This window comes from Rhipicephalus microplus, chromosome 9 (genome assembly GCF_043290135.1).
Source record: "Rhipicephalus microplus isolate Deutch F79 chromosome 9, USDA_Rmic, whole genome shotgun sequence".
NCBI classification, from domain to species: Eukaryota; Metazoa; Arthropoda; class Arachnida; order Ixodida; family Ixodidae; genus Rhipicephalus; species Rhipicephalus microplus.
In genome coordinates this window covers 93,260,049-93,284,880 of record NC_134708.1, presented here as the reverse complement: position 1 = coordinate 93,284,880, position 24,832 = coordinate 93,260,049, and the positions used below count along the sequence as shown (strand labels likewise).

Genomic DNA, 24,832 nt, shown 5'->3' with positions numbered 1-24,832 from the left:
GACACTATATGCGACCCTGTGTCTGATATAACAACACAGGCAATACCAAAGCTGCTGGAAATTGACAAAGACGGCCACCTTGACACTTTACATATGCAGCGAACTTTCGGAAACATTTTTGAGGAATAAATTTTCAGTGACTACTAGCAACAGCTCTCTATTGTATAGCTCACATAGGTGTATGGTAATTATGAGACTCATCAATACTAAATGACGAAGCTGGCACTTTCATTCAATATTTGGCCTGTAAACGTTCTTTCAATTACAGAACTTTGATATTACTGCAGGGTAATCACGAAAGGCATGAATGTTGGTCAAGTTCAACAGTCAAGAAAATTTTCTCAACAACACACGTTCACTAGTGCGCGTAAAGGTCTGTAAAAACACTAGGTAGTCAAAACGGCCAAATTCAATTTGATTTTAAAAGAAGAGTGGCTGTACTAACTACTAAAAGTTCTGGATGCATGGGAACCAAATTCAACATGTCGATAATGACGATTCAAAGTGTCGATCCCCGATGATCGATTTGAATAGGCAAGGTAATGAAAGAGTTAACAAGGTGGTGACGTCTTAACGAGGCGTGTGTACGCACAGAATCAAGACGTAGCTTTTTCAAAACACAATTTTTAAATACAACACTACCTATTGCGCTCGTCACAAGAGCTTTAAGCAATTCGCGCACGCCCCAGATAACAAGACTAAGTGTAATTGCACTTTTCACGTAATCTCATAATGGCAGTAAACTCTACTACATATGCACAACTTCCACAGATGGTCGTGACACCTTGCGGCAATAGCTAGAGGCACTGTCGAGATAGTCAAAATGTCTCACGCTGTAGAAAATGCAAGTGCATTTGCGAGTACGATCGTGTTCGCAGTCGTTTAGGCGACATTAGAGCATAAATTTTGGGGTGTGCACGACCCTTTGGTATCTCAGAATGTATGAAGCACAAAAGTAACCGTTTGTGTGGTGAGCCTTATTGCTTACACCATGCAGTCCGAGGCAAAGTGAGCCTACCCTCGTGTATCTTATATGAGCGCCTGAAAATGGCCTGGCTGAATAAACTCCGCATAGAAAAGCCTGCTACAAAGCCTATGAAGGTATGCATTGTCCATTTCAAGCCCGAAGTCTTCATCTGCAGTACGACAGGTGTGTGAACTGCTGGCATATCTATGGGTCGAACTTATTTCTCAGCACGGTACCGTCGCGACGCGAGAATACTAGGACTAGAAGGAAGCTTTCATCGTATTACAATAGGTGAACATGAGTCTAGCAGTGATGTTCATTGCTTGTGTAGAGGCTAAATGCGAGTCATCTTAGTGCGCAAGCAATATTGGCAGATAAACTGGAGAGAACCTGTGATTTTCCCACAAATTGCCCCACCGCGGTGGTCTAGTGGCTAAGGTACTCGGCTGCTGACCCGCAGGTCGCAGGTTCAAATCCCGGCTGCGGCGGCTTCATTTCTGATGGAGCCGCAAATGTTGTAGACCCATGTGCTCAGATTTGGGTGCACGTTAAAGAACCCCAGGTGGTCGAAATTTCCGGAGCCCTTCACTACGGCGTCTGATAATTATGTGGTGGTTTTGGGACGTTAAACCCCACATATCAATCAATCATTTTCGCCCGAATTATAAGTGACCCTGCCTGCTGTGCTTTTACGTTTTGTGTGACTTTGTTATTATTTATTTTTCTTTTTTTTTCAGGGACACGTTTAGGAGCATGCAGGGTAGGCGTCATCGCAGTTTGCGAAGTGGGCCCCATCCTCCACCTGCAATCGTCTGGGGTGTGTCCAGTGTTTGCGCACTTTGCACAGGTGAGTTTGCCACGGCAACTCTGAGAGCTGAGTGGAAAACGCTGGAATTTAAAGCAACGTCTATTTTATTTCAAGACGTTTATTTCAAGAAATAAAATAAATTACTACTACTACTACTACGTCGTGGGTTGGGGATGTAGGGTCACACATTTAACTTCAAGTATTCTGTTTTGAGATGTTCATGGAGTGTACTTGTGCAAAATGTCACAAATATATGTTCGGTTGGAACTTCCGTCTCGTCACGCCTAATTTTGATTCTCTGTACTAGTGTCACCTGCTGGTCCTTCCAGCCCTTGAGGAGCTCACCTTCAGTCAGGTCGAGCAAGTCTTGATTGGACACAACACCTCGCGTAACTTTGAGGGTACGATGTGGTGTAATTGAGCTATGGACGTTTCCAAACGATTCTAGTTTCGAGAGGTGTTCATACTGGGCCTGACATTCTACTTCAAGGAAAAGATCCGCACTAGTCATTCGTATAGCCTGGTAACCTGGCTCAAGTGCAGTGGTGAGGCTGGAGACAACCAAAGGCGAGATTGTTCTCGCGTTCTTTTCAGCAGTTTCACAGTGAATTACACGGTAGCGGAGAAAAGTTTCTTTGGGTTTTCTGAAATAATTGCGAATGTCTTCGGTGCGCCCTCTCTTTGAGAGAAGTGAAGGGAAAGAAATAAAAGCTATAAAATAGGTGTAAGTTTGGCAGCCATGCCAGCCGTCCACCATGGAGACCAACACGGGGACGTGACAGGTCCTAAAATTATATAAGGTATGTGAACGTCCGCTGTACGCCGCCACTAGAGCCAAATATATTATGCCCAAGACAGAGCACATACACAAAGTTAACCCTTGCGGCCAAGAAAAATCAGAAGCAAACAGAAGGGAGAAGTAGACAGGAAAGATAAAACAGTGGGAGTTGAAGATAAATTTGTAGGGAAAAAAGATAGCAAATGGCGAGTGGCGATTTCCCACAAATCGGTCAGCTCAGAAGTGATGCCGGAGCCAGAGGGGTGTGTTTCCTCAGCCGGGGGCCCTTAAAGGTCGAATCACTCGGCGTCGACTCAACCCTTAGGATCCGCGTTTTCCCAGGCATGGCTAAGCCACGCAAGGCGTAGAATGAGAAGTGGTCGAAATTTCTCTATTAACTTAGGTTCGTTGTGTTGCCACACACCATACGCCTACTTGCGCAGACGCCCGTGCGGGAAAATTTAAGGCATTTCAAATGACACGTAATCCTAACAGAAGGAGGTAAAAGCACACGTAAACACAGAAAGAGTGCCATAATTCTTTTTCGATATTTTGACGAGACAGAATAATGTGTGTCTTGGATTGAATCAGCAGTTTTTCAAACACGTGTAAGGTTGATGCCTAAAATTTGCTAATGATACAATAATAACAAATATGCAAATAGGAATTTAGAGGCGCGTTCATTTTGTTTTACGAACATACCTGCAAACCACATCCTGTGGCTGCAGCCCAGAACTGCAGCACCAAGAGCGTACATTCTCAATGATGGAGGGCAGCCCAAGGTCAGTGAATGTTATGACAAGGAGACGTTTTCTTAACAGTCTGTAACGGTGACATGACAAATCATAATGCACTATTGATTGCAGATCTGTACAAAAGCTGCATAAGGGAGATATTCTCAGACCAGCCCTTTGTGAATATAGCTTTAAAGAAGCACGCGACATCGTAATCTTGATTGCGCGACTTCCAGTTTTGTAGTATGGCACCAGTCAGTTTTCTATCGATATTTGAAATGTGTTAATTGATTGCATGGTGTTACTGGATTTATTGCATCGGCCCTCAGTGAGAATTTTCGATATATTATCGCCATTTGACAAGCCAGCACAAGAAGGACAGAAAGTATTGGGCTATTTATTGTCGTTCAAGCTAACGAGTCCGCCATTTCCTTTGTTTTTAACCCGCAATGTCGAGGCACCAATGATAATTTTAGAAGCTTTAGCTGTGAAGGAGTTAGTGTAAGGAATCTCCTTAGGGCATCTGTTCCAGCTGAAGCTGCCAGTGACGTACATATAGACAGGGAGTCTTTAGTTACTATAGCAGTGTTAGTTTTCAAAATTAGTTTCGTAGTGCGAGAACAATTGCGAAAAATTAGCTTCAAAAATAGGTATGAAGTCTGGTAGTCTTACTGAAAACGGCTAGTCAAGTGAAGGAGAGTAAATACCTACTCCTGCCTTTTCGTTTATTATTGAAGCATCAGTGGCTTTTACATTGTTTGTTTCCATGTGTGCAAAGTAATCTTGCAAGTGGCTATTTAGGACCCTGTGTGATTGAAATTTAGGCTTATAGTAAAAAATCTTATTCTATGACAAATTTTAATTTAGCACGTTTGCTGCTCATATATCTCAAATTTTCATGTTTCTTTTGTTCAGTTGCTTCTGAACTAAACTATTTGTGGTGTAAAAAAACATGGCGCATGTGCAAGAAAAAATTGTCTGGATCATTGATGAATACATACTCTAGTCTTAAGAAATAACTATAAAATTTTAAATAAGCCCAAACCATCAGTATTTGAAATCGACAAGGCAAAGTTGGTAAGCTTGCCTCCTGATACAAAACATTTTTCGCAACTAACTTAGAGAGCCCTAGGCAGAGTCACAGGACCTCGCGCTCCAAAACAATCAAAGGCTTGAGTTTGTAAGCAGGGTCACCTCACAATAACACATATTCAAATAAAGCTTTAAGTGCTTTCTCTTCATTTTTCTATGACACAGAAGTTAGCGAGACAGAAGCATGCTATTTCAACAGCTACAGCGTCACCCTACGTGTCATAGCCTTCAAACTGAAAATTATAAAAGCGCAGTGATTCATCTATGTGACCTATGGTATGAATCATAACTTTATTACTCATAGTCTGATGTGATGATCTCGATTTAGAATTTTCGACATGTGCATTCAGAGACAAAATCGGTATGCTGTACAGTAAGGTGCTCGTCGCACATTGACGTCAGAAAGAGCCATAACGAAACAGAGGCTGGAAGAATGTGTTGTTCAATGCTGGCTTCACGAATAAAGCAGCTCTACTGTATACACACTACAATCCTCGGCAGTAGAAAACCAAATCAAAGAAGCATTATTTCACAATGCGGTACACTATAGCAAGTGATTTGTTTTAACAAGTTTAAAAATATTGTCAATCAGTGATGATGTGAACGAAAGATGCAGCCAGCGTGTTATAGTTAAAACTGATGATTCGGCCGAATTCGCAGCCACAAAACGAAAACTCATATTACATCAAAGAATGCACGTTGAACCAACGTCGTCGAAAAACGGATCGCATTGGGAAGCGCCAAACTCTACACATCATGCATCAAGCTTTCCAGCATCATCACATGTCGTCGTCAGTATGCAAAGACATAGGCACAAGCACAGTAACAAATGCCACTTTGTGTTTTGTACAACGATTGCGCCTATCAGATTCCTATGTTTGTAATATATTTCTTTTTCATTTTAGTAGGGAAAACAGTTGATTCTCACCCCATGAAGCATCGCTTTAGAGAAGAGGATTGATTAGATGGTAAATGGTGGCATACTAAGGTGCTGCATCCGCACGTTTCACGAAAAAATGCAACAGTATTCGTCGTTGGTAATGTATCAACGGGATCAGACATAAGTTTCAAAAGAATTGAAGATGCGATCTTTTAAGACCAATATTACTGCTTCTTACTATAAATATTACAAAAATGGAACACCAACTACGTAACGCTTTATGAACCCTTCGGCGCAAGTATCACGCAATTATTTCCCTAGAGTGTGATGGTAAACAAACCAAGCTTACAAGAGGCGTTCCCACGTGAGGAGTCTGAGTACTGAATGTCTAGCTTAAGATACAAATGATGTCTTTATGCTTCAACTCACACTTGCTGATGACCACTTATTAGATAATTCAAAATACATTAGGAAAAACACTCACTTGGTTTACAGCACGTCGAGCCGTACGCCCTAGCAGAAAATATGCTGGTAACAACGACATGTATTTCTATAGGTATGCCAGTTTGTATGCCGCTTGAGTCCTGTCTCCATACTTCCGCACGCCCGATGGGAATGTCTTACAGACCACCAACGTGCTCAATATAAGCGCGCGTTTGCTACCGTTTTCTTCTTTATGGAGCTACTGGGCCTTAATAAATGATGAAGTTTATGATACATTGTCTGTTAGTCAACCATAACAAACATCAAGAACATTACTTCATTTTAAATGGGGTGTCGTAAGCACCTTTGGCACGTCATCGACGCTTGTCAAACATAGCTCGAGATGAGAATTTTACAGTCAAATCATGAAGGATAAAACTGACAACCTGTTTATAGCGCTGTGCTGCAGATGTATCTAGATGTATTTCACGGAAACAACAACAGGGGCTTCTTCGTGAAGGTGTTTTCATTGGTTCACCGTATACATTAAAGAATTTTTTCTTAACTAGAAAGCTTTTGTTTTTTTGAAGTTCCATGTAGATTTTTCTGTAATATTATGCTCAAAGCCGTAGATTATCAAGTATTTCTTCCATTAGTCAACCACCACATTAACCCGCAAACTATATACCATAATCAGTAATGGCGTGAACAACAAGGTATGTAGCGGGAACCAAGTTAACTCATTAGCTTGTAAACTGTGGCAAATTACTTCTCTACATCACGTATTCAAAACGGTCACGGCAGGGTCACCCAACAATTTTTGGTTTTTGGCGATAATAGAAGGTAAAGAGTTTAATATCTTTGTAGACGTGTGAAATCTGGACTGCGAAAGATTATTTCACTCCGAAATAGGCTGCAGAAGTCTCCGGCTGTTAACTCTGCCTACCGCCGGTGACTGGCGTTTTGCCATGGCGTGCGTGACGCCACAAAGCGATGGGAGCAGTGCCGTCATCTGCTACCAAACAGCACCTTCGGCACGTGGTCAGTGTGTTCACTTTGTTGCGAGTGTTTCTTCCCGCGCGGTGCGTACGCGTCGCAAGTGTGCCGAAGATGTACCTGTACAATCTCCATGTCAATGGCTCCGCTCAGCTGGATATTTGGGCAACGATTCATGCAGCAGCAGAAGCAGCGAGGGTGTCATGTACGCTGGGCATTTCAATTTCAACCCCATCGCTACCAGCTCGAACGACGAAAAAACGCTGAAGACGGGGCAAACCCAGACGCCAACAACCGCGGTGTTGTGGCAGACGCTGCATACGGCATTCCGAAATAGTAAGTAGCTTTAACTCAAAATCGCCAGATTGACAAGCGATCTTAACGACTAGGAGATGCTGCATTCGGAGCACGTGGTCGGCAAAGCGTCCAGCCGCAGCATCAGCTTTATCACTGTTATGACGAACTGGCCGAAAAGATGTTGGTCATCATTGTAGCTGTCTGCCGTGAATAGCACTGAGCACAAAGTAGGTGCGTGACTCGCCACAGTGCTTTCTGCGCACGTTTATAACCCAAGCGTTGTGTTTGGCGGGCTTTTTAGAAAACTTCAAGAATGACACAGTACTCCCCCTGCTCTGTACGCTTTTCACCCCACAGCGCAGCATGGGCAATGCGGTGACATTGCTTCAACCTCTGCAAGTCATTCAGTTCCAGTGTCAAGTTGAATAACGATGAAACAACTTGAATGAAAACGCAGCTGACCATGAATCACGATCTCCCGCTGTACTGGAAACCACGCAGAAGCTCGCGGAGCAATCGGTTTGTTACATCACGGGTAGCGAGCACGCCAGTGTTTCTCGACCACCAGGCCACTCGCTCGTTGATAGAAATATTCAATTACAAACTACTGGCACGAACGAAGGCGCTGAAAATTCGCCAGCTTGTTTGTGAGCGTACAAGGACCAACCCACACAACACAAACTATGGTCGAAAATTGGGTGTCGTGACCTCTTTAGGTTGACTGGTGGTGTGTTGGGTGCTCTGTAACTGTACTGATTATAGTCGCCCCATCAGATCTCGCACCGGGCTCTAGAAGGGCTGCTGTGATAGCACTGCTTGTTCTGTGAAGGCCTGCCTGCCTGGCATTGTCGCTGTTGCTTTACTTTTTACAACAAAAGCATTTATCAGATCAAAAGAGCAGCCTTTTTTTCTGCGTGCTTGTTTGCTGCTGCCGCTACTAACGACGATGTTCATAGCTCTTATTGCATGTACCAAGACAACAATATCAAGGACTTCGCGCTATTTGTACTACTTATCCTAGTTTCTGTGCACAATACTGCTGCGCAGCAAAATGACTTAGCTCAACTTCGTTACGCAGCAGCATTAACCGTGAGAGTTGGAATGAGTGTAGCATAGCGTTGATAGTGGCAGCACACCAACAACATAGCAAACAGCAAATAGCTTTGCAAACATGAAGAACAGCAATGTGCTATCCCTCTGCTGTTCGCTATGTATGAGGCCAAAAAAAGGAGAGAAGTATGTCGTGGTCTTTTATTTTGGCGTTTTTTCCTTAAAACTGCTTTTTGTTTTTGCTTAGCAAGAATGCGAGAGCTTTGTTTTTTGAAATTCGTTATTAAAAATTAGCTAAGCGTAGCCTCTAAAGACAATTTTGTTTGTTTTTTGTCCGGGGCAATCATTTTTCACGCAACTGCATATGGCCGCTTCATTCTCCTACGCTACATTCTCTTTGTGCTAAGTCTCGCGTCCATGACGAGTGTTTCACCTTCAGTTCGCGCTCCTTGCACCTCTTATTCTATCTCCACGTTCTTTCTTCTTGGAAGTGTTCACAGTCTTATCGGCAGCTTTACTGTTGTTGGCGTCCACAATATCATCTCCTTGTCATCACATGAAAAATCCCAGCTTTGCCACAAAGGCGAAGCATTGAACGCGATAGCAACAAAATCAGAGGTCACGTGCTGAATGGCAAGCAGATTGAAACGTTCCCCACGTTTCCCACGCAAAAATGACGCATAAAACGTACTCCCATGTACAAATTAACGTGAATAAGTGCTGAAATCGTTACTTCGCTGTGTCTGAAAGGCGCGCTCTTTTCGAAAACAGAGGTTCTGGAACGATGGCAGTGATCATTGTGCGCCCAGTCCCTACAACAGAATCGTTCCGACGACACCCAAAGGCTAACCAAAATGTACAATCATCCCCACTGCAAGATAAGGGCATGCGATCAACCATACCCCCCTTGTTCTTTACGTAGGCTAAAATACGCGTGATAGATGAGAGCCGCCACGCACTCACTGCGCCATCTTGCTGATAATGCTGAAAACACCATATTCCCCCCCCCCCCTCCCCGAGATTCCCGCCAACAGCGCTATGTGGTAGGTATAAATAGCTTGAGTCATTGATTTGATTTATTGATATGTGGTGTTTAACGTCCCGAAACCACCATATGAATATGAGAGACGCCGTAGTGGAGGTCTACAGGAATTTCGATCATCTGGGGTTGGTTAACGTGTACCTAAATCTGAGCACATGGGCCTACAACGTTTCCGCCTCCATCAGGAATGCAGCCACTGCAGCCAGGATGGTAAGAATAGCTTGCCTTTTGATCAGTGAGGCAGGTACAATTCAGTTGCTCAGTGGTTAACGTCTTGCATTCACGGCGCGGACGTCCCACGTTCGATTCCACCCTCCGAAGTCTTTTTCGTAGATTGTTTTCTTTCTTGCGTATTTATATATAAAAATAGGCATACATATACGGTGGAGGAAATCGACGTCGACGACAACAGCGGCGAAATCTAGCCGAGAGTGCCTTTATAATTGTTGTCGCAATAAAATTTTGGGCACCCTCATTATCAGTTCTGTTCACTTACCCATGGTTGCAACTTTTCATGAGTAACAAATTATAGTACCACTCTGAGGTCTAGACGTCCTCCTGAACAGCGTTGGGTGTAAGAGCGTAAGATCTGTGTAAGAGATTTTTCTGACTGCTACGCCTAGCAGCACATGATAGCGGGTTGACGGGTCTACGCGGCTCGTGGCCACTTGGAAACCACGAATGATATTGATGGCGTCTACCCAGCCTACCATAGCTAGCTTTGCCTCAAGTACACCTGATTACAGCGACAACATTGCAATCGTGATCTGCACCCTTAAAACCTTTGAGCGCCCCTTGTCGAATGCCTTGAACACCCCGCCAAATTTTATGGTTTTGTGACCAAGAAATGAGCTGTTTGTAGATATCGCTGCTCGGAAGAAGCAATCACTGGTTACTGCTTTTGGCTAACTGTTGGGGAGATGCAGTGGGCTATTCGCCATGCTGCTGATAACCGTCGTCAGATGCTTTTACCACACCGGATGTGCTATACAGGGTGTTTCAGGAAATGTGTTCAATATTCTTTAAAATCAGTTAAAGTCTCTATTTGCTAGCTATGTTTTGCAACTAAAGCCATTATGAGATAAAAACTCAGGTAATGTGTGGCGCCGTAGTATTCTGCCATTGCCGCCGGTGTTTGTAAGCATTATCGCATGAAATTAGAAACACATCTCAGTAATTGAAGAACACTAATGAAACAGGGGATTGGATTTGGTGTTTTCTCCGTGCCAGCCCAGTACTTTACCACTGAGCCACGCCGGCGCTTCGAACTTATTTCAAAACTGGGCTTAGGCAGGCTTGATTGCGGGAAATAAATTGTGCCTATATGAGTAACATAGCGTTTTGGAACGTCAAAGGAGCAACTAGGTGTCACTCAATTAAAATTGCTTAAAGAGTGGTTCGTCCAATGATCAAACCCGCCCGAAAAGCTTGTTTTTGTTTACCTCTAAACTGTGCCTTATACCCACTTGAACCACAATTCTTCATCGTCGTCAACCACAGCATAAAACATTGCACACTATTCTTGGCTTGATGCTCCCTACTTGAGCTTAGCCGAGTGGCACGGGTCTCCTCAGTTTTCTCTCTGGACCAAAATAAAGTTTTCACCATCATCATCATCATCATATACTTGGCAAGTGTTTAGTGAATGCCACGCTTATTCGAACAATTATGAACAATAGCACGGTGGTGAATGCCGCTTACTACACAAATATCGTGAGTGTTAATGATATAGTGGGTACCCAGCAGGTGAGCTTGTAGCAGTTATCCAAAAAGTCTTTGAAAAAGGCTCTAAAAAGTCGCTTTTCGAGCTTTCGCTGTGCGTTCCAAGTAGGCCTGGCATTTTTTTTCCATTGGGCTTCATTGGTAGCCAGCAAAATAGAGGCACAAATGAATGTTGACTTGGAGGCTTTTGTCGCACAGGGCACCCTGCTCAGCCTTAAAAGCAGCGCAATGTACAACATAATTGTCGCTTGTTCCACCGAACAGTGATGTGATGCCTCATGGGCTTCCATTTAGCTTCAGGGCTTAATTTGAGCGTTGCACAAGGCAATGACCGGCGAGAGGCAGTGTTCCTACTGATAGTTTATATTGTTAAGTGTTCCAACTCAGCGCAGTCACGTTTGCATGCTTGCAAACGTAAATGGTAGTCTTGAGCCACCCCTTTGTATAATTTATAAAATTTTGGGGAGTAAACAGCTATTACGTATTCGAGTGAAGTTTCATGATGTATTAAAATTTGGCAGACCAATTATTCCGCTTCAATACTGTGAGCACTTTTCCCAGTACACCAGCTGAAGCTGCCACTTCACGATACGACAGCTGCACAGTTTTAGGTGAGAGCCTTCTTATCTAAGCAAAGCAAAATATTGACCACCGGTGGCGTCTGGCGTCATCTTGCGTCGACAGGCCATCAAAACAAATGATGCAAGAATTCACAACTACGTGATAATTTCGTCATACGACGCACCAAAATATCAAATGTTTTGACATAATGAAAGGCACTCAGCTTGAATGCATCATATTGAACCTTCGCATGTTCGAAATGCGCCAATCACGTTGTCTGTGCACAACCCGCTGAAAGACAGAAACCTACCTTTATCTACAATCCTTGAGCCAATAAAGAACCGCGTTAGGCACATAAGTATTTCGGAGGAAAGCGGGAAACATTCAATGCGTTGAATTAGAAGAAGATGAAGAAGATGGTGTTTGCCTTTCAGAAAAACAGCGCTGAACGCTCGAACACGCAAGTAGCTGGTCGTGCTTGCTCTAGGGTTTTGGCCTAAGTTTGTGTAGTGGCTGTGGTTTCTTTGTCTTTATTAGGTGTTCCTATAGTGCTTTTACAGCTAAGTAAGCGCTTTTAGCGCTAGAAAGTTCACTTAGATGCAGTTTTCTTCACCTGGACCAGGGGCTTGCCCCTGGTCTGCTTCACTTCCGCCACAGGAAATACCAGTGGATCAGTTTCTACGCAACGGCATTCCCGCAGTTCCTGTGGCCCTCGTCCCTAGCAATGACGGCTTCATTCGGATGAAGAATCCGAAAGTGATCCAGGCGGAGCTTAGAGCTGTGACGTCTCACTTTCACAGCATCACAGAGGTCCGCCAGTTCGGCAGAGGTGGTATTCTATGTTTTTCATCTGATCAGCTCTGTGTCCAAGACCTATTGAAGTGCTCGAGTTTCGCGACCAATCTGGAGAGCGCCTTTATTCCCCCGCATCTGGCATGTGTGAAAGGTATTGTTCGCGGTGTCGATGTTAACTTGACCCCGTCTGAGGTATTAGAGATGTTTGCCGTGACTGGTGCTACTTCCGTTTATAGGTGTGCACGACTAGTAGAGAAGCAGAAGACGCCGACTGAGTCGGTAATTGTAACCTTTGCTGGAGCGAATCTCCCAAGCGAAATCAAGGCATGGCCACTAATATACAGAGTGGAACCGCTATCACCACGACCACTCCAGTGTACGAAGTGCTGGCGATACGGTCACACTATTAAAGGATGCAGGTTAGAACTCAGATGCCAAGTGTGTGGTGACAACCACGAAACAAATTACTGCAAAGCTAAAGAAGAGAAATGTTGTCTCTGCAACGAACAACACTGTGCAGATAATCCTGATTGTTCTGCAAAGGCTCGAGAAATGCAAATTCTTGAAATTATAGGGCGTAGGCGCTGTTCTCGACGAGAAGCCCTAGCGGAAATACAGACTAGAACTCAGGGGTATGCCAGTCTTGCAGCACGACATTTCTCGGAAATAAATGGGTCGATTTCCCTGAATATAGCGGAGGCCATAAAAAAGGCTCTAGAAAAAGCCATGGAACGACTGACTTCTAACCTTTGCGATTCTCTATCTCAAATTTTGGCTAACCAGATGACTCGCATATTTAGTACAGCGGGAGAGTCAGGCCTAGTATCCCAACACGTTGAGAGTTTACGACCAATAGCTGACGGTGAATCTGAAACTGCGCCATCGTATTATCAGCCCGCAGGAGCCTCTGCAATAGGCGTCCACAGCCAAAATGAGGAATTTGAAACCGCACCATCGTATTCTCCGTCTACAGCACCCTCTGCAGTAGATATACAGCGTGTAAGTGAGGACAAAGCTGCATATACAATAGATTCCGATGACATGGATTTGGACCCTAGGTCCCTAAAGAGATCTAGATTCCCTGTGTCAAGGAAAACTAACTCACCGAAACAAACAAACAACAAAAAGTATCTGAAAGAAAAGGAGAGCCTTTCAAAGAGGGATTTCTTGAAAGAAAGCATTCTAGAGAAAGCTATAGCGGAAGCAGCTCTTTCAAAACCATAGGGTCGCTTAAGATTCTCCATTGGAATTGCCGATCAATCCATTCTGCATCTACGGATTTTGTATACTTGACTTCTAAATTCGCTCCTGATATTGTAGCATTACAAGAGACATGGCAATCTGTACATAATATGTTCCATTTAAATAACTTCCAATCTTTTCGATTAGACCGTCCATTGAGAGGTGGGGGTCTAGCTCTCTTTATTAGTAATAGAATTAGTATGAAAGTCAAATGCTCATACAAACATATGTCGCCAGAATGCGAAATTTTGGCAGTAGACATTACACTGCCCAACTGCACTCCTTTCATTTTAGTTAATATGTATTTTCCGGATGGAGTTCAAGACACACGAAGTTTGGATCTAGCTACAAAGTCGTTGTGCAAAGACAAAGTTTTAGTTGGAGACTTTAAATCCCACACACGAGTTGGGGTTTTAGAACTGATCTTAGTGGGAAACGCTTGTGGGAGTGGACAATGGCCAATGACCTGACGTGCCTCAACGTCAGAACCCCCACATTTATTCGTAATCACTCCAGGTCGGCCTTGGATTTAAGTTTTGTCAGTTCAGCCATTACTTCTTCTTCTTGGAAAGCGCTGGACTGTGGCACCAACAGTGACCACTTACCGATAAGTTTTGAAATTTCTTGTCCGATAATTCCATCTTGTTCAAATGTAAGAGTCTTTGTAAAGTACACTAAATTTAGGAATGACCTGAAGTCAGCACTGGCTTTTCACTCGGAAGAGAGCGATGATAAAAAAGCACTGAAAATAAACGCAGTCATTAAACGATCCTACAAAAGAGCCGAATTTACTGTTCAATCCACAAAAAGAGTATATAGCCGTTGGTGGAATGATGAATGTACAAGAGAGCACCGACGACGTCAGGCAGCTTGGAAGCAGCTCTTACATAATAAATCCCCACAAAAATGGGCCGATTATAAATTAATTGCTGCGGGCTTTAAAAGAACGGTAGCTCAGGCTAAACAAGATTATGACAGAAGACATTATGAATACCTGTCGAAGCCTAAACATATGAAAGCACTGTTCCGATATATGAGAGCTCGGAAAATCTTGCCATCACCAGTTAATGTAGCTTGTGATAATCTGTCGGCACAAGAAATGACCACTACCTTAGAGGCAATCGGTAAAGGTCTGGAAAGCAGATTCACTTCAGTAGTGCCGAACAACTGGCACAAGTCTACGACAAAGTCTGACTTTGAAGAAGTGACACAGACTGAAGTATTCAACGTGATTAAACATATACCCTGTGCATCTCCTGGCCCAGATGGAATCACAGTACCCATGATTAAAATTCTGTTCAATTTATCGCCTCGAGACGTCGCCAATGTTATTAACTACTCCTTAAAAAACTCATGGGTGCCGCAGGATTGGAGGATAGCAAAGGTGATTCCTATACTAAAAAAATCCAGGTGGAGGATTAACAGTCGATAATATCAGACCAATCTCTCTAACATCTAACATGGTCAAACTAGTAGAAAGGGTCCTACATAGCCGAGTAAGTATCTGGGTGGCAGACAATTTAGTAATAAAACCGAACCAAATCGGCTTTCGTAGTGATTTCTCAATTTGGTGTGCCCATGCTGATTTAGAGAGCCGAATACAGCTCGCGCGTAAAAGAAGGCAATACGCTGCTTTAGTAACGCTTGACATAGCCAAGGCGTATGACAATGTGGAGCACTTCGTATTATTAAATACGCTTGAGAGATTGAACTTCCCACAATATTTTATTGAGTGGGCGGCAGAATTCTTAAAATCAAGAGAATTCTACTGCGTCAAAGATGGATGTTCCTCATCTAGATTTAAACAAACGCGCGGAGTTCCCCAAGAAGCAGTCTTATCTCCAATATTATTTAATGCTTTAATGAGCACAATTCCAACAGATCAAGAAGTTACTGTCTGCATTTATGCTGATGACATTGCACTCTTTGCTGCTGACTGTGGTATTTACTCATTACAACTTAAATTACAAAGATATATTAACATGTTAGAAATTTGGTTGCAGTCGATTTCGTTATAGTTAAAAGTCAACAAAAGCGCGCTCATGGCGTTTCCGCTTGCAGAACCAATTTCAATTTCAATTCTATATAAACAGGAACCCATCCAGCAAGTAGACTCTATAAAATATTTGGGAATCATTTATAATGACAAACTTAACTGGAGTCCACACATAGAGTATATAACTACCAAAGCACAGCGGGCTTCAGGCTTACTACACAAGCTAAGTAACCGGAAATATGGGTTACGGAGGCACACCTTGATAACGTTGTACAAGATGTACATGCGCCCCATCATGGAATTCGGCTGCATATTATTCTCGAGTGGCCCTGCTTATAAAACGAAACCTCTAGTAGTCTTGGAGCGAGAAGCACTGCGAATGTGTCTGGGACTCCCTAGATTTGTGGCTATCAACGTACTGTACCAGGAAGCGCGCCTGCCTACACTACTTTGTCGATTTCGAATTTCGACCGTACAAGCATTTTTAAAATTTTATAGCTTACCGGCAAGAAGATCTCAATTTGCTTTTATCGCAAACCCAGACGCCTTCTTTCTTGCTCATTGGCCACGGTTTCACACACCTCAGATAATGTTTGTACAAAAAAATCTACAAAGTATAAATCTGAACATTAGAAATTGAGAACAATGACTCGAATTTGTTCTCAATTGAGTTGTTCTCAATTGAGTAATTGAGAACAATGACTCGAATTTTCATGTTATTATTGAACATGATGATATATTCCCCCAAAACGCCAAATTACAATCCCTCAAATTTTTAAATAACATATTACTAGATTACTTATAGCATGCAAAAACTAAAAATATAATAGCCACAGATGCTTCCGTAAATAATCAAAAGGCATGTGTAGGCATTGCCTCTGATTAGCTTGACTGGTCCTTTTCAGTGAGACTGCCTGATTTTACTCCAGTTTTTGAAGCGGAGCTCTTGGCGATTATTTTAGCTCTTCGAAAACTTCCATCAAATCAAAACAATGCAGTAATAATGACGGATTCTATTTCAGTTTGTGCAGCTCTGACAGCTTCAGAGAACTCTCGAATTCTAAGCACATTCAAAACATTAGTACCGCCGCAGTTGAGACTCCTGAGATTACTATGGGTTCCGGGTCACTGTGGATTAAGATTAAATGAATTGGCCGATTCCTTAGCACGAGCCGCACTTGATGGGCCAGTTTTATCCATACTGCCAGATGTAGAATATATCACGGCTATAAGATATCGAATATCAGCAATCTCCACTGATACAATAGAAAAAGTATTTACATGGACAGACTATAACCACCTCATGTTTCCATGGCAACCCCACTGGAGTCAGTCCAGAAAGCTCGAAGTCTTAATTACTAAATTTTGATGTCGTGTCCCCCCCCCTAAACCTGTATCTACACAGAGCTGGTCAGACAACATCACCCCTCTGCGCATTCTGCGGAGAAATGGAATCACTAGATTATTATTTTTTGTATTGTCGCCGCTACGAGATACTTAGAAAAAGGTTACTAGTTATGCCATTTCGGAAAATAGGCCTTAGATTGACGGCGAAAACGGCGCTAAGCTTTGGTGCCTCAGCTTTGGGACATTGCCACAGGGATGCTTTCAATGCCGTTTGCGATTATATTCAGGCAACCAAGCGTATACCTTTGTGATCTTCAATAAAAAAAATTATTTATTACTCCCAAGGGCAGAGTGAAGTGAACGCAGCTGAGTGGTAAACATAACACCTCAAATCTCCAAATTGCTCAACTTGATTTTTTTTTCGTTTGCTCTTATTATGTTGTTTTTATTTTTACATTAGTCTTATTATAATACCAATTCATTACACATAGTTAAAATGATCACGGAAAAACTACACTACACTTTCTTGGCCAATCCCCCTGAGAGGGTATGAGCCAACCTCCCAGGGACACAAAACAGAAACATTCAGTCGTCTGAGAGAAATCTGTAAGAAAACTTGTGAGTTCTTTTTTTATGTAACTACAATGAGAAAAAACAAAGAGTCTAATTTCTTTGCTTTGAAAGGCAGAGTAGTACAAAGTAGTATTATTCACTGATGCATGCAAATGTTGAGGTTGGAATAGCTAAAGAAGGAAAAGCACAAATGCTGTAAAACACGAATGAAAATATGAAAGTGGTAGCACGGCCTGAGAGACTGCTTGAGAAATACGCACAGTGGGCATGAAAAGAAACACGGTCATGTTGTATTAAACCTTGTTTTCGGTTTTGCATTTATTGACCAGTGGTTGTTGCCTGTATGAGTAATAAATATACAGAGTCTTGCATGTTATAAAGACGCTTTAGCGTCTTATTGCCGCCACAATCAAAACCCCCTGAAAACAGCACATCGCTGCGTTCGTGTTACTTCAATGCCACTAGTGAAAGCCGAAGGAAATCACGAGTTCAAACTAACTTACACGAACACACAAACTTACGACGTTCCTAATACGCGCGGCCGCTCAGTGCCAGCCTCGCGTAGTCTACTCACGCAGCACTGCCACGCGGCAGCAGTGAGCGGAGGCATAGCGCAGGACGGGCTTAAAAGAGCGTTCGCCAAGGCACTGAAAAAATTACAGAAGGTGCTGGCTTGCTTTTTCCCATCACCTTTCGCATCGATGGCTTTACTGGTAGGACAGGCCTCTCCCACAGATTCTTTAAACAAAGTGCACCCGGCACGATAACTTGTACTCTATGCGGTAGCATAGGAAATATTTGAATGGGGCACTTTTCATGACACTCTAGGTGTTCTTGAGGCCAGTGACACCCTTTTCAATTCAAGAGCAAAATCAGAGCACATTGCTGTGGGTGCTCTTTTGCGAGCCAGATATCTCCAGAGTGCTAGCTAGAAATCACTGGTCCAGGTCGCACTCGTTAATTCAGGGTGCACAGCTCTCATTGTCACAGAGGTGAGCAGCAGGATGTAAGCTTTCGTCGTGCGATAATGTATAGCTCATGTTGCTAAATATATAATGGGCCTGTAAAGCGCAATCTCTCTACATCAAATGGTCATAATCACAGAAGACGGTCTTGAGGCATCGGCGCATATTGCACGGTTCGCCTTGTATCTCAGCACAGAAAACAAGTGTTGATGACTCGTTAGACGTTTGGTTGAGCGTGGTTATAGAATACCACTGCTGCATTTGCATCACTGTGCTTGTCCAACCACCACGCAAAGCTCTGCCTTGAGCTTAATTGGTCGGTAGTTTGACGGTTGAGTGATCGCCACTTTTATGTATCGGAATAACTTTTGCAATTTGTAAACAAGAACGGTGCATGGCTGTTCTCATAGAATGGTTAAATAGTCGACACTAAGACGGTCCGAGGACGTCTAAATTTTCCTTGAGAATCCTTATAGTTATCCCATCTAGGCCTACCGATTTATTCGTTGGCGTTCCTGACACAATTGATATGATTTCCTCAACGTCGATATCATACATGACAAATGAATTGGGATTGGAATCTGCGAGACCATGGTCTTCGTTGGGTTCCTTGAATTCTTTAGCTAGTGTTGGACCAATGGAGGCAAAATAAGTGTTAAACGACTCAACCATATTGGAGTCGATGACATCAGGAAGCACCTTAGAAGCGGGAGGGTTTCCGACAACGTCATTTGAAATTTGCCAAAGTATTACCGAATTACCAATCGCCTGCTCTGTTTGTCGTGCATAATAATCCTTTTTACTTATGCTCCTCAAGGCAACTGATTTATTACGCATTGTTTCAAACTGGCGCAAATAAAGCTCGTCATGCTTGCTCTGTTTCCATTTGTCATGCCAGTAATCTTTGCTTCTTATGACTTCCAAGATTTCTTTATTCATCCAGGGAAATATTGGCATTTCCCGTGAAGGAACCGAAACTTTTCTGCTGCTTCCCTTGATCGCGTTTTTAAGAAGTGTAATCAAGTTCGAAAATTTGATATGAACGTAATCATGGTATATTTGTTTAATGCTAAATCCAAAAAGAATATTTCTTAAAACCAAGTAGTCTATTTTTGTTACAAACCTCAGCCCTTCACGTTTTTTATTCTTTAGGCAATCAACAGAGACAAATATTAGAAAATCATCTATGATAGGCTTATCATACATTCCGGCACTATTATATTTCTCGAAATTTGTCAGTGCATGATTGATCAATGTAGCAGACGTTGCTGTTATTCGAGTTGGTGTAGTGATGAGGTTCCGAAAGCGATGCGATTTTAGCAAGTAGATGTAATTGTCGTTCGCTGGACTACAAGTATCACTGTTCATATCACCACCAATAACAGGAGATTGTTTGACATTGTTTGTTAGTTGACTCAGGATTATTTCAAGCGTTTCAAGATAGGAGAGAAAACACGCTTTGGGGGGACGATAAACTACGCCCACTGTAACGGAAGATTCTAGATGGGTGTCGACCCAGGCTGATGCTTCTTCATGACACACGATTGTCGACCTCGGGGCAGCTCACGGAACTAGTACTGCTGCATTTGCTTCAGCCTGCACAGCGCCACTCAACACGGAAACGGCATGGTGTCATCACGATTGAGAGGGCCTCCCAACTCATCGTAGGGCACGCTGGAGCCTTAAACGCACGAACCAGTTAAACACAATTCATGGCGGATGATACGCTCAATTGGCTCAATACGCTCAATTAGACTTTCTTATCTTTGTTTCTCTATGTGTGTGTGTTTTATTTGACTGTGTGAATAGTGAATAAACCGAGGTAGAGATTTTGTTTTACACTATCGGCCTGGGTGATTTATTTTGCAAAGCCTTATGGGTAAACCAGCCAGCAGCATACGCATGACAATCCTGCATATATTTGAGTAATGGAACTATTTTCATATGATAACGGGGCGGCACATATAAGCAAAATAAGTGTAAATCACTAATTCGCTATCTGTAGTCCTCTCCAGTCATTATGGTGACAGAGTTTTTAGCATGGTTATTAACAATGGAGTACGGGACTAGGGTAGGTTTGGGTAAAATGTTCAAAAAGTTTTAAAAATATTTTTCACCCCTTACAACTAAACACCAATGCAGAAACCCTTCTTTCGGTACAATGTCCGTGCTACACAAATGTTGCCATATCGCCATTTTTCGAAACATAATTTTAAAATTAAAGAAACTTTAATGTTGACGCCTTAATTTGATCAAACCTGTGGTGAAAAAAGAAACACTGCATGGGGCAAAATGAGAGTGTGCGAAAAAAAGTTTATTCTTTTAGTTTTCACAGTAGAAAGACTTAATATTCACGCTATGGTCTCACGCACAGCCTTGAGAAGCCCTTTTCTTGCACTCCACGCATAGACACAACGTGATGTTGTGTTGCTTAAAGACTTCTTTGATAGCGAACACCACGAGGCTTCTTTTTGTTCTTTTGCCGAACGCTTGATCTGCATAATAGTTAAGTTGTGTACGGTAAGGATAACACATCTTCATGTGTGGATAACACATCATAATGGATAACACATCTTCATGTGTTATCCATTATTTTAATGCTAGAGATGTTTTTAGGTATCTTCTCTGCATCTTCTTGCCGATTTGTTGCAGAGTTGCTCATGCGTTTCATAGCTTTTAACTTCGTGCGCAAAACATTGTGAGTTAATGAGTTTAAAACTGCTAGATTCAGATTTTCTTGCACGGGTGTTTTTTGCTCAATTAGGGTATAAAGAAGCGGTTGTTAAAAATCAGTTCAAAGACGTCCCTGTGAATGACTTAACTTGCAGACTCCGCCATTTTTAAACGTCCTTTGAGGACATCCTGCAGCGTCCAGGGAAAAAATAATGGGGAGACTTTGAGCTTCGAAAGCCAGAGCACAATTTTTCTCTGCGCTCCCGCGGGTTTCTTTTTTTTTCTAGCCATTTTTCCACACTTCCATTCACCGCGCAGCTTGTCTTAGTGAAAACTGGAGACATGGTGGCTTAAGAATTTTTCAACAACCAGGATCCCATATCTCAGGCATTCCACCGCACACGAAAGCAGCTGTTGAAGGCGTTGTACGGCACCAAAATGCAGCGGCGGGCTGGAGCAGTTGCCCCGCATATACATTAGCCACAAGCGACTCCGCCCAAGAAATGAACGAAGAAACTTACGAAACCCATAAAGGAGGAACCTGACACGCAAGCCTGCTAGAAACCTCCGGAAGCCACCGCAAGCCCCATCTCAATTCATTCCGACATAGCGAATCAATCGCCACTATCACCCGTGGGCACGCAAAAAGAGACCTCCACACAGGGCATCCCATCTCGAGTGTACTGAACATTGACCGACACCTCGTCTGAGGAAGCACCACAAGCCAGCGTCGTCACCGGAAACGTCGGAAACAACGGGTGCATGAAATGAAGTTGGCACTTCGCGCTCTTCCTCTCATTCTCCATTGTTCTTCCCATACCCGGCTACCAAAGAAAACATGGCCTTGGTGCCCGAGCCTGGCATTGCTCTAATAAACGTTTCTCAGATTCACCGCTTAAAGTCTACTACCAGGAGGTACACAGTGCTGGGTCCCTTTCTGACCCTGGAACTCCAAAAAAAAAAGCTCCCCCTTAGTCATAAAAGACGCCCAACAACGCTGCACAGCAGATTGCTCCTAGACCCTCACCTTCCCGCTGTCAAACCGTCTGCCTGCAGGGGTGCCTGCGCAAACAGGTGTTTTGTGTATTGCGAGACCACAGACCCGAGCTAAAGCGGAGGGGGGTTTAGACTCCCTCCGACGCCTAGCCGTGCGTGGCTGTGCAGTGTCCGAGGAAAAGGGGATCCTGGGGGCTGAGCCGACGCCAGTTGATTGGACCTTTAAGGCTCCCCGGCAGAGGCAACGAAGCCCTTTGAAGCCGGCTTCACATAGAGATGGCACCCTTGGCCTGACCGTCCCAGGGGAAATCGGCAGTCACCTTTTCCTATCTCTCTCTCCCTACATCTTCGTCTTTATCTCTCAGTTTTTTTTCTGTCCTGCCTTCTACTCTCTTCTGTTTACTTCCAAACTGCCCGGTGGCTAGGGTTGACCCTGTGTAAATAGCCTACTTAGGGCCAGGCGCATTTGGTTATAGTAGCGTTGTACGGCTGGCGTCTGCAGGTTTTAGCATCCGCAAACTTTTAGCGTCCCCTTGTTTGGATCGGTGGTGGGTGCCCGCCAACACTTCTGAAAAAAAATAAACAGGCTTTTCCCCTGTTGATTGATCAAACCACCTAAAGCGCGTACGCACTGATGACTGGCTTTTTCAACCGATCAAATGAACACTTGTCCCAATTTCATGTTATACATAGTGAGAAAAGTGGCATACAAGCCAGAACTGTATCCCCCTTTGAAGTAGCCAGGTGCCTTACAAAAACACTTGGGGTCAATTACAAAGTTACCAAAATTGTCCAAGAAATTGTCCAAGGAAGAAATTGTCCAAGAAAGATTTGTCAAAGAAACAGGAGTGCCGCAAGATGGTGTACTTAGCTGAAAACTTTTTATTTCAAACTGAATTCTTCGCGCTTGTCTATCCCTCGAAATATGTTTTACTGTACATATGTCGACGACGTGCAGTTTCGTTTTAAGTCTTGTAATGAAGCCATGTGTGAGTGGCTGGTTCACCTTGGTTTGAACAATGTCTCTGGTTTGGCAGAAGAAAAAGGGTTTCGACTGAATTCACAGAAAAGTATGTGCGTCGTGTTCTCCAGGAAGAGAGGCATTAATTTGTAACCTAATAGTCAACTGCATGGGCAACGTCTTGTTCCTAATACTGAAAATAAATTCTCAGGTATAATATTGGGCACTATGCAAAGCTTCATACCACACATCAAATATTTAAAAACGAGAGCATAGAAGCCATAAATGTTTTAAATGTGTTCACGCACTACATGAAGAAGTGAAAAGAAGTGTTTAATGAATTTTTATACAAGCCTCATACGTACCCGCCTAGACTATGGGGCAATAGCGTATCAGTCTGCGACACGTACTGCCCTTAAAATGCTTGACACTATTCATAAGCTAGGCATCCGGCCTTCTACAGTGCTCTTCACACCAGCCCCGTAGAAATACTCTACGTGCATTCGAACGAACGGTCGCTCCACCAAAAGAAATGTTACATGTCTTTCAAACATTGTCTTAATGTAAACGCAGACAAGAATCACCCATCACATTCCACAAATATGACACGTGAAGCCTTGCTTTTTCTGAAAAACGGACTTCTATGAGACAGCCCTACTCCCTCTGTGTGAGGGGCCTAGCGAAGGAAACCGGTGTGCCACTTGAACACCGCTTGATTACTCCCGCAGTATGCCTGCGATCGTGGCAGTGGCAGGCGATAGATTGCGACGTGTCTTTCTTGGAGACTACGAAGTATGCACCAATTGCACATACCCACATATTGAACTACAACATGTTCTGAGTCTTTTACAGACACTTCAAAGCACGTACGCAGCAGCAGTCACCGCAGCAGACGCTGGAGTACTCACAACGTCGGGAAGCATACGGTGCAAGTCGCCCACGCAAGCCGAGGAGTTTGCAATCGCACTGGCACTAGCGATCCCGGATCGCCGCATGGTCCTCAGCGACTCGAAGACGGCAATAGTCAACTTTGCTACAAACAACGTCCATGGAACCACTGCAAGAGTACGTTCAACTATAGCAAGACCGGAAACCAACATTACCGTCAAGTGGTTCCCTGCGTACGCCGGGGAGCTGGACGTGGGCCCGAACCGCAACGAGGAGCCAGATACGGAGGCACACGTGCTAACTTGCCGCGGGTCTCTGTCAACGCATTCCTCGGAGCCGCAACGACCCGATGCCGAAGACGGAGAGTGTTTTATCACAACCTACGCCGACGTTCTGCAGTGGTACAGAACAAGCAGACGCCTCTACCCACCACCTCATCGAGAGCTACAACGCAGACAAGCAGCCACACTACGGCAGTTGCAAGTACAAGCCATATGGACTCCCGTCTGGGCAAAGCACGTTCGCCCGGAGGTTTACACTACTGATGTATGCCAACACTGCAAGAAGGCGCGAGCCACCCAGAGACACCTCCTCTGGGACTGTGCACCACCGCCGGGTAACCAAGAAGTAATGCCAACTGCCATAAGCAGCAAAATCATCAGCTGAGAGCCAAGCAACCAAAGAGACGTGGTCCAGCACGTGCTTAGCATCCTGGAACGCCAGTGGCCAAAAGCGGCGCCCCCACGGGTTTGACGCGAGTAGGATGCTGCTCTGGGACGTCTGAGCACGCTAGTGTCTCGCTTTAATCCCCCTACCCCTTCCCCCTTTATGCCGGATTGTCAATAAAGTTGTCTCACTCACTCACTCAAAGTGTAACACTTTCGTCTCGTATGCAGCCGTCGGCCCATTCTTTTCGGAAGCCGGCGTTCTGCACTCTGATACAAGCATTTTCACCGGCGAAGCCTATTCTTTATTTGCGGCTGGTAAGCACAATAAACAAAGAAAACTACAGAAGGCAATAATATACAGAGTTCCTAAGCGTAGTA

At 43.7% G+C, this 24,832-nt stretch overlaps 1 protein-coding gene across 1 annotated transcript in view; it reads right to left on the bottom strand.

The window, feature by feature from the left end:
* Nucleotides 1-5,880, bottom strand: part of LOC119165550 (uncharacterized) — a 50,741-nt gene extending 44,861 nt beyond the window's left edge. Inside the window, exon 1 of the mRNA XM_075872886.1 lies at nt 5,744-5,880. Within this exon, the coding sequence (XP_075729001.1) occupies nt 5,744-5,803 (60 nt within the window). The 5' untranslated portion in view covers nt 5,804-5,880. The remainder of the gene's footprint in view (nt 1-5,743) is intronic.
* Between the last annotated feature and the right edge of the window lie 18,952 nt (nt 5,881-24,832).